At 34.6% G+C, this 10322-nt stretch overlaps 1 protein-coding gene and 1 non-coding gene across 2 annotated transcripts; both read left to right on the top strand.

The window, feature by feature from the left end:
* The first annotated feature begins 4181 nt into the window (after window positions 1-4181).
* Window positions 4182-6893, top strand: LOC107765641 (F-box protein PP2-B10). Its single transcript, XM_016584307.2, has 3 exons — window positions 4182-4529; window positions 5883-6001; window positions 6100-6893. The coding sequence occupies exons 1-3, from the start codon at window positions 4269-4271 to the stop codon at window positions 6629-6631; spliced, it is 912 nt and encodes a 303-aa protein (XP_016439793.2). The 5' UTR covers window positions 4182-4268; the 3' UTR covers window positions 6632-6893.
* Window positions 6558-6629, top strand: TRNAC-ACA (transfer RNA cysteine (anticodon ACA)). Its single transcript has one exon. It is a non-coding gene; the product is annotated as a tRNA-Cys (tRNA).
* Window positions 6894-10322: the final 3429 nt, after the last annotated feature.

The following is a 10322-nucleotide window of genomic DNA, read 5'->3' as shown; positions in this document are numbered from 1 at the left end:
GATTTTGAATATGCTTCAGGCATTTTAAATCATTTAGGGATCTTTATAGAGATTTGATCAAATGAGTCATATAGGTTATGACTCGCATTTAAATGGCATGATATCTTCAGGTGTCTGGACTACTGGTCTGATCCTCACAATATTTCACAGTATTATGCACTATATTGTATCAAATATATCGTCGACGATCATTTTGTATCGGTTCGCAAGCAACATAACTTGTTGCGATCTCATCACTTTCTTTATATTCAGGTACCTAAACTTCTTCTGGAGTTTCATGAAATGTTATGTCGTGACCTCTTCTAAAGCTCATTTCCTCCTCATTATGATCATTGGCTCCTTATCGTTTTTCAAGGATTGTTACCTTTGGAACCGATTGGTCTACCACGCTTCATGCGTACAGTAAACTCTATCCTTCAGGGACTTTAATTTTAATAGGAGTATTTGTAGCTGAAATATGATATTTAATTTTGGATCAGCAAATGCTTCTGGCATTTTACTTGAATTATCTTCTAAGTGAGGATCATATTGATAATAATTCGATTCATATAGCATATTTTTCAGCTGTTTATTACATCCCCCAAATGCTAGAAAACTAACATATATTCCCAATCTTCTTTGGGAAACATATCTTTGTGCATTGTGGTAGAGAAATTAATCACATACCACGCATCAAAAGATAGTAAAAATATTTAGTTTCTGATCCTAAACCAATTGTGAGAGGAGGACTTATCATATATTGTTGATCTGATGCATACAAGTGTTGTTGTATGCAATTTAGAATATCTTAGACCGACACATGAAGCTTTGTTCTCATAAGCAATAGTTTAGTCATTAGTAGGAGATATTCATTGCTAAACCAGCTTGGATATAAACCCGCATTATCAAGATGAACTGTCTTGATTTCATAATCTGAAAGTTATGCTCTTAATTGAGAAAAGCAATTTCAAATGCCAAACTGCAGGTTGATAATAAACATACATGTAACCATCTTATATATGCATCTATAAGTGGTTCACATGACAGGTGATGGGCCTATATTCACCTTTTATATATTTCAGAACCAGGGGTCTTAATCCCAACTTTAGTTGGTAGAATCAATTTATTATGAGAATAAGTAACACATGAGAATTCTTGAAGAATCTTCTAGTTCTTCAGTATATGCTTATCTGAATTCTCAAATAGCTCATTTAAAAATGACAAATGAAAACTTCAAGTTTATCATGACATGTGTTATCTCTTAGTAAACTTCTGGTTTACTATGGCATAAACTTTTGCATTAGTAGACTTCTGGTTTACTGTGGCTACTTTTGTATAAGTAAATTTCTGATTTACTATAGCTGCTTTTGCATTAGTAAACTTCTGGTTTACTGTGATACATGATATAGTACAAATTGAAGAATAAGGCGGGTAACTTCTCACATACATATTTACCCCCTATGATTGTGAAAACATGAAGATTTTCAATCTTTCTATCATTTGTAGTCTCAGTATGATTGTCATTTGTATTAGTAAACTTCAAATTTACTACAACATATATTTTGACTTATCATATAATATGAATGACATATTTGTATATAAGCTCTTCAAAAGCCTTCATTCATTATCCGCAATCTAATATTTATCGGACACTACTAGTGTCATATGTCTTCTCGACAAATAATTAGCTCTTCAGGAGCTTTTGATATTTTGTACTGCCAAATATTGCTCAGACAGTTCACCAATTTTGTGAAAAATGTCTCCTCCAGGGAGAAACGTCATTAATATCTGAATATTTTATATCAAAGAGGTAACCACATAGTCATTACATCCTTCAGGGAAAGATATACGAGTTGTTATTTCCTTCGGGGAACTCGATAACTAACCATAATATATTAATGTGGTTGTAGCAGAAAACATTCTACAAGAATGCTTTTCCCTTAGAATGATACTTAATAAAATTATCCAAGATGTTTTACGTACAACAGGTACGTGCGACAATGATCTTTATACCACAAAAATGATATTTATATCCTTTGTTATTCTACCTCTTCAGAAGGTGAGTTGTGGTATTTCTTCATTCACTCCAGGGAATGAAAATGTGCTTCAAAAATAACTTTGAATAGCTTATAATTTTGTTTAAGCACAGAAAGACACACTTTCAAAATATTTTCTTGCTTCAGGAGAAAAATTCAATTGTTTTACTTCTTCATGAGCAAACTTAAAATACAAAATATTGAGTATATATTCCCTCAATCATATTACCTTTTCTGGAGGTGAATCGTAATATATTTACATTAATAGCGCGCTCATATTTACGAGCTTTATTAATATTGTCACATCCACTTCAGGAAATGGATTAATGTTTATCAAAAGTTCTCATCCTTCAGGGAACGGAACATAATTATCTGAACGCGCATTAATCACACAAATTGTGTGATGTCTTAGAAGCTCTTTTACGATAATGCTACTTCAGGAGCAAACCGAGGTATGCATGTACTATAGAGAATATTTCTCTAGCTTATCTTCAATTGTAACCATAGAAAGCCTAAATTATCACTTCTGGTGGCCATAGGTATATACCACTTCTGGTGGTTAACAAAAATTTAGTTACAATGAGATATACGAAACATGACCACTTCTGGTGGTTGTATATTTCTTGCAAACTCTGCTGGAGTATAAGTGGATCTAACAATGTCATCCACTTTATAGTTTCCTATGCAATATTACTCTTCTGGAGTAAAATTAAAATCTTAATTCGAAAATGAATAAGTGAAAAATGAAACATAAAGATATACAAATTATAGTGTTTTAAAATTCATAAAATGCTCCAGAATCTTGTCCAATAATTATGGCTCACTTACTAGGTTCCTAAGTACCTTTTTAATTTTATTTTAATGGCAGTAGCATACATAGCAAGTAAAACGCATAACTTATCTTTGATGGTGTCTGCTAGACCCATCATATCAAGATGAATTTCAGCATCAAACACCCAAGACACGTAGCTTTTGCCCGATATATCCAATACTACAAATTCACGTTTAGAAAGATTTGACATTATTTACAAAAAGAAAGTTCATACCTTTGATATTTCAAAGTATTTGTTGGAGATGATAGAGTCTCGTGCTGATAACGTGTTATAAAATAAAGACTTTAAAGTAAAGAAACCGAGGAGAAGTAGAGAGAGAGGTTGATATATTATTCAACTTTCAAACTGATGTACATAATGAACTGAAAACTCCTCTATTTATAGAAGAAAAGAAGCAGCTGCGAGGCTTTTCTTCAGCTACTTGTCAGCTGTCTGCATGAGCTGCTTGCAACCTGTCTATTTAATAAGAAGCTGTTGTAAATCATTTCATTCAGTTGCTTGCAACCTGCCTGCATCAGCTGCTTGTAAATAAACTTCAATGGAGTACTAACTGGATAATCTTCTTCAGGAAGATTATCTATAGCGGAGTATTAAATGAACATCCACAATATAATTATTTTCATAACAATTTATAGTTTTACATATTTATGGTTTATTTTAAATTACAAGTTTCAAAATTCTTTCTTTCTTAAATTTCATATCCAGTCAAAGTACATGGTATGCATAAATGGGAAGGAGGGAGTATGACTATTATTGAGTTTTAATTTTTATTTATTTAAATACTTCCTCTATTTTAATTTATGTGAACATATTTCCTTTATAGTCCGTGCCAAAAAGAATGACCTCTTTCTCTGTTTGAAATCAATTTATTTTTGTGTAATGATTTATAGCCACACAAAATATATATGTGCCTCATTTTACACCACAAATTTAAAAGTCATCTTTTTTTTCTTAAACCCGCGCCCGTCAAATGGGTTCACATAATAAAACGGAGGGAGTATTTGATACTAATGTGCAAGCGTTTGAATATAGGTTTGATTGAAACTTAAAAAACGAGTTTTTGAAGCTGTGTTGAAAAATAATTTTTGAAAATTGAAGTTGTGTGTTGGATATGTATTTATTTGAAGAAAACTTAAGTTTTGAAGAGATATTTTTACTCAAAAATTGCGTTAAACGTTTATGGAAAGTTGGAAATTTTTGAATTCTTTTTTCAAAACATGATCATATCTCATAAATAATGTTCTCCAATTTTTTTTAAAAAAGTAAACCCAAAATTGATGGCCAAACGGGAGCTACACTTATCCAACATAACACGTGTTGACGCCTTGAAGACAAACAAAGCAACGTGCAAAGTAGTTTCCAAAGCTTGTACTTGGTTTTCTATATAAATTCAGCAACTTTAATCAATTAAGTTTTGCGAATGGATTATTTTAGTTTATTGCCAGAAGGTTGCATATCGGAAATTCTGTCCTTCACTTCTCCCAAAGATGCTGCTACTTCCTCAGCTATCTCACGAGGATTCAAGTCTGCTGCTGAATCCGACGTCGTTTGGGAGAAATTTTTGCCCTCTGATTATCAACATATTATCTCTAAATCAGACTCACTCTTGGTTTCTCCTTCCAAAAAAGAGCTTTATTTTAGTCTTTGTGACTCCCCAATTCTCATTGATGGCGGCAAACTGGTAGGATTTCTTCGTTTCTATCTAACCTTTGGGTCTTTTTCTTTTTTTTCTTCGTCTTTTTGTGTTTTGCTTGCTCTGTTTTTCATGAAAAGAATGTGTTTTGAATAGCTGAGTAATTGAAATCTGATTTAGCCTTTGGTTCAGTCGTAAGAGCGTGACAAGTGATGTGTTATTGGGCTCGAAATTGTCAAACACAAAATCTGGGAAACAAAATCAGAAATAGTCGATTTACAATTGGTAATTGAAAAATGAAGGAGAAATTAAAAAATAGTCAAATTTACAAGTGATCATTTAAAAATAGTCACAGTTTCAAAAGTAACTGAAATTTAGCCACTTTTCATGTAAAGATAAATCTGAACGAAAACACTGTTTAAAATCTGGAAAAATACTCCAATATAATATACTAAAACTCCAATATGTTATATTGGAGTTCCAGCATAAGTATACCGGTCCAGCATAATATACTAAAACTTTCCGCGTGTTAGAGTTCCAACATAATATGCTGAAAATTCATACACATGTGCATCAATCTCCAGTATATTATGCTGGACTTTCCGTGTTGCAACAAAATAGTGACTATTTTTCAATGATTTTGCAAACGCTGACTATTTTTGAATGACCAGTCCGAAAATTGGCTAGCCCGTGCTATTTTTACGAAAAATGAAGAATTAACCCAAATAACAGCCCATCTAATCGCTTAAATTAAAAATAGTCTGTGGAGGTATAATATATGCATAATTATGTATTATATGTGTATTTGTGTATAAACAATATATAATCTATGTATATGGCTAGAAAAAGTAAGCAATGAATATGAACGGCTATTTATGTAAAGATCCCTTGAAAAATAGCCACAATTTCAAAAGTAATCAAAATTTAGGTATTTTTAATGTAAAAATAAAATATGAACAAAAAAAACCTTAAAATTCGGAAAAATTGTAGTTCGAATTTTTTACGTATAAGTGCTGGATTTTCATAATGTACTGGAGTTCCAACATAATATGCTGGAAGTTTATACACATGAGCTCCATAATCCAGCATATTTTGCTGGAATTTTTTTAATTATCAGTCCGAAAACTGGCTAGCCCGTGCTAATTTCAGGAAAAAAAAAACTTGGTTTATAAATGGAGAAAGGTAGAGGAGCGAGCCCATTAATCTACCTAGTTTCAAACTCGTGTTTTAGTTGACCCTTGAAAATTACTCAGTTATCGGAAACAACTCCAATTTAGTACAGCCAGTACTATGCAATTGATTAAAATGTATAATTGGTCTCAGATTTTGCCGGATTGTTAATCGATGAACTTGGTGATTTCTATGTGATATTGTTAAGTGTCGATTTGATATGTCAAATAGAGTTTTTCACTGGATAAGAAGACTGGGAAAAAATGTTTTATGGTGGCAGCAAGGGAACTTGCTATTACATGGGGTGATACACCACAGTATTGGGAATGGTTACCTCACCCAGACTCCAGGTTTTATATTTTCTCGGTTCCTTACATGACTAAAATTAAGAAAGAAATTAAATTTTATTAGATATATAAAATCCTGAGCAAGGTAAATTTTTTTGTAGATTCTCAGAAGTGGCTAAACTCATATGGGTTTCTTGGCTTGATATCCGAGGCAAAATTGAAACTCGAATATTGTCGAAAAAAAACAAATATGCTGCTTATCTAGTATTCAAATTGGCAAACAGATTTTATGGCCTTGAAACTGTTAATGCATATGTTAGACTTGTTGGCTGTGAGACTAAACATGAAGCTGAGGAACGAGCTAGTATTACGAGCCTTTCAAGACGAGAAGAACCGGGTAAGAAGCGACCAAAGAGAAGAATTGATGGTTGGATGGAAATTGAAGTGGGAACCTTTTTCAATCATATAGGAGAAGATGGAGATGTTGAAGCTCGATTAATGGAGATTAGACATCTCGGTGGAAAATCTGGCCTCGTTGTTCAAGGAATGGAGTTTCGTCCGGAAGAGGAAGAAGACGAAGAAGAGGAAGAAGAAGAAGAAGATGATGATGTAGCATTTTGGCGACATGGCCGAGTGGTAGGGCAGAGGACTACAAATCCTTTTTTCCCCAGTTCAAATCCGGGTGTCGCCTGATCAACAAAAAACTCGAAATCTCTTCTTTTCTTCTGTTATGTTGATATAACCCGCCGAATAATTCCCCAGCAGAAGCAGAGAAGAGGAAGAAGCAGAGGAGGAGGAGGAGGAGGAATAATAATCATATCTTTATATGTGCCCTTCTCGTCGAGCTTATCCATGCCTAGTTGTTTCAATAATAGCAGAGTGAGTTGATGCATATACAAACCTTATTTGATTGTGATGATTATAAATGAAATATGCCATCTATTTGGATTATCAATTTCTGCATTCTGTTTCAATCAACTCTTTTCTTCCAATGTTGGCCTAAGCAAATAGAACAATTTGAAAGAGGTAGAGGAAGACAGTTGTGAAGAACGAGTAGACTGCTATTATAGAGGAAAAAAGTTTTCATAATGAGTAAGAGTATACCTGTGTTTATATTCTTCAATTGCTTTTCTTAATAGCCTATTTGGCCAAGCTTCTAACATCAGCTTATTTTAAGAAGTGCTTTTCTCAGAAATGTTTTTCTCAAAATGATATCCGAGGCAAGATTGAAACTCAAGTACTGTCGAAAAGAACCAAATATGTTGCTTATCTAGTGTTCAAATTTGGAGATGGGTTTTATAACCTTGATACTGCTAATGCATATGTTAGGTTTGTTAATTGTGAGACTATATATAAATGAAGCAAAGAAACAAGCTAGTGTTGTGAGTGTTTCAGTCAAAGAAGGACCTAGTGAGAAGCCACCCCATACGAAGAGATTGATGGATGGAGCGGAACTTCTTCAATGAGACAGGAGAGGATGGAGAAGTTGAAGCGCGATTTATAGGGTATAGGCATAGAGGAGAAGGTAGTGGCATTGGTCAAGGAATGGAGTTTCGACCAGAATGAAAAAAAAGAAGAGTTCTCTTAATATCCATAAGAGTTGGTCTCTGATAATGCAAAGCTGCATATATTTTGCAGCACCAGAGCCAAGTTTCAGCTTAGCAGGATTAGACGGCTAAATCATTTGGGGCAATTTTCTGATATTTTGCAATTGTTACAGAAAATTTCAGCTCTGAATTTAGGTTTCTGAATGAAGAGAAAAAGAACAAGAAAAATGAAAAAGTCAAAGATTAGAATATCTTTCCACTATGTAAGCAACTGATCAGTCCTGCACTGCGTACACAGTACCCTCTGTTGCGGAAGCCAAATGTATATAGTGTGAATAAGTCACAACTACTATACCAAAAATTATGACAGCCACCAAATAATAAATAAGACAATAAAACAATAATAAAGGGAACACCAGAATTTACGAGGTTCGGCTAATTTTGCCTACTCCTCGGACACAACCAATATTTTATTTCACTCCAAAAATACAAGTGAAATAATACTAAAGAGAGAAGATACAAATGCCTTAAACAGATGAGAAGGCAAATGAGAGGTGTGTTTCAATCCTAAACATTAGGCCTTCTTTTATATGGGAAAAATCCCCCCCAAACTTAACTCCCAACCAATGTGGGACTTTGGCATTTTGCCAAACTTCAACAAATCTCCACCTTGGCAAAATTCCATATTTTCAATTCTCTCTCAATAACAAATTTTGGTTGTGTCTTCATCTTCAATCTTCAGTGTTCAACAATGTTGATCAAATCCAAACAATGTTGAAACTTGACCGCAGTCACCACCTTTGTCAGCATATCAGCAGGATTCTCTGTAGTATGAATTTTCTTCACCGTGACTCCACCTTCTTCTATGATTTCGCGTACGAAATGATACCGAACATCAATGTGCTTCGTCCTTGCATGATAAACTTGGTTCTTCGCTAATTGAATAGCACTTTGACTATCACAAAAAATTGTGATACCTTTTTGTTCAACACCAAGCTCCTTTAGCAATCCTTGAAGCCAAATTGCCTCTTTCACAGCATCTGTAATAGCCATGTATTCTGTCTCTGTTGTAGACAAAGCAACTGTTGACTGCAAAGTAGACTTCCAACTAACTGGTGCCTTTGCAAAAGTAAACACATAACCAGTAGTTGATCTTCGTTTGTCCATATCACCCGCAAAATCTGAGTCACAATATCCAACTACAGACTGATTGTCTTCCTGCTCAAAAACTAACCCGACATCTACAGTATTATGAATATACCGTAGAATCCACTTCACAGCTTGCCAATGCTCCTTCCCTGGATTGTGCATATATCTGCTAATAACTCCAACAGCTTGTGAAATGTCAGGCCTTGTGCAAACCATTGCATACATCAAGCTACCAACAACATTTGCATATGGTACCTTTGACATATACTCTCATTCAGCTTCATCCATTGGCGACATAGTAGTACTTAGCTTAAAATGGGAAGCAAGTAGAGTACTAACTGGCTTAGTCTTGTCATCTATGCCAAAACGTTGAAGTACTCTCTTCAAATATTCCTTTTGAGATAAACAGAGTTTCTTTGAACGTCTATCTCTAATTATCTCCATGCCAAGAATTTTCTTTGCCTCACCCAAATCCTTCATCTCGAACTCCTTCTTCAGTTGAATCTTCAACTTATCAATTTCTTCCAAATTCTTGGAAGCTATCAACATATCATCAACATATAGGAGAAGATATACAAAGGAACCATCTTTAAGCTTGTGCAAATACACACAATGATCGTATTTGCTTCTCTTGTACCCTTGCCGCAACATAAACTCGTCAAATCGCTTGTACCATTGTCTAGAAGATTGTTTCAATCCGTACAACGATTTTTCAAGTTTGCACACCATATTTTCTTTTCCAGCAACTTTGAATCCTTCTGGCTGAGTCATGTAGATTTCCTCCTCCAAGTTTCCATGTAAAAAACGCAGTTTTTACATCCATCTGAACTAGTTCCAAATTCAATTGTGCTACCAAAGCCAACATAATTCTAATGGAGGAATGTTTTACAACTGGAGAAAACACTTCATTGTAATCAATTCCCTCCTTTTGAGCATATCCTTTGGCCACCAATCTTGCTTTGTAGCGAACATCTACTTGGTTAGGAAATCCTTCCTTCTTTGCAAATACCCATTTGCACCCAATTGTTTTCTTTCCCTTCGGGAGATTGGCCAATCTCCATGTATGATTCTGATGAAGGGACTGTATTTCATCATTCATGGCAATCCTCCACTTATCTTCTTCTGAACTTTGGATAGCGTCTTTATAAGTAGTAGGAACATCATCAGCTACAATTGAGGTTGCACAAGCAACCGTCTCTATGAGACGAACAGGTTTCGTTATTGTTCTTTTTGGCATGCTGGTTGCTATTGATTCAAGTTGTTGTTGAGATTCCTGAGTTGGAATCTCCTCTACTGGCTCTCCTTCCAGAGGGTAATCTTCATTTGTTTCCTCCTCTGCTTCTTGTGTAGGAAAAATAAATTTTCCCTCAAACTCCACCTGCTTAGAAGCACCTTCATTTTGTTTGGTATCTTCTGTTACCTTATTTACCATAGCAAATTCATCAAAGGTAACATCTCTGCTGAACATTACTTTCTTTGTCATAGGACACCATAAGCGATATCCTTTGACTCCAGAAGTAATTCCCATAAAAATAGCCTTCTTTGCCCTTGGATCCAATTTTGACTCCGTCACATGATAATATGCAGTTGAGCCAAACACGTGCAAAGAGTTATAATCTACAGCAGGTTTTCCGTACCATTTTTCAAATGGTGTTTTGCCATCAATAGCAGCAGATGGTAGACGATTA

Source organism: Nicotiana tabacum, chromosome 20, assembly GCF_000715075.1.
Source record: "Nicotiana tabacum cultivar K326 chromosome 20, ASM71507v2, whole genome shotgun sequence".
Classification (NCBI taxonomy): Eukaryota; Viridiplantae; Streptophyta; class Magnoliopsida; order Solanales; family Solanaceae; genus Nicotiana; species Nicotiana tabacum.
Note: the sequence above shows the minus strand (reverse complement) of the source record. Positions and strands in the feature narration are given on the sequence as shown.

Excerpts from the sequence above, each read along its gene's own strand:
- LOC107765641 (XM_016584307.2), top strand. The coding sequence starts at position 4,269 with ATGGATTATTTTAGTTTATTGCCAGAAGGTTGCATATCGGAAATTCTG. Across the intron at positions 4,530-5,882 it reads TCATTGATGGCGGCAAACTG|AGTTTTTCACTGGATAAGAA; the intron begins GTAGGATTTCTT and ends TATGTCAAATAG. Across the intron at positions 6,002-6,099 it reads TTACCTCACCCAGACTCCAG|ATTCTCAGAAGTGGCTAAAC; the intron begins GTTTTATATTTT and ends ATTTTTTTGTAG.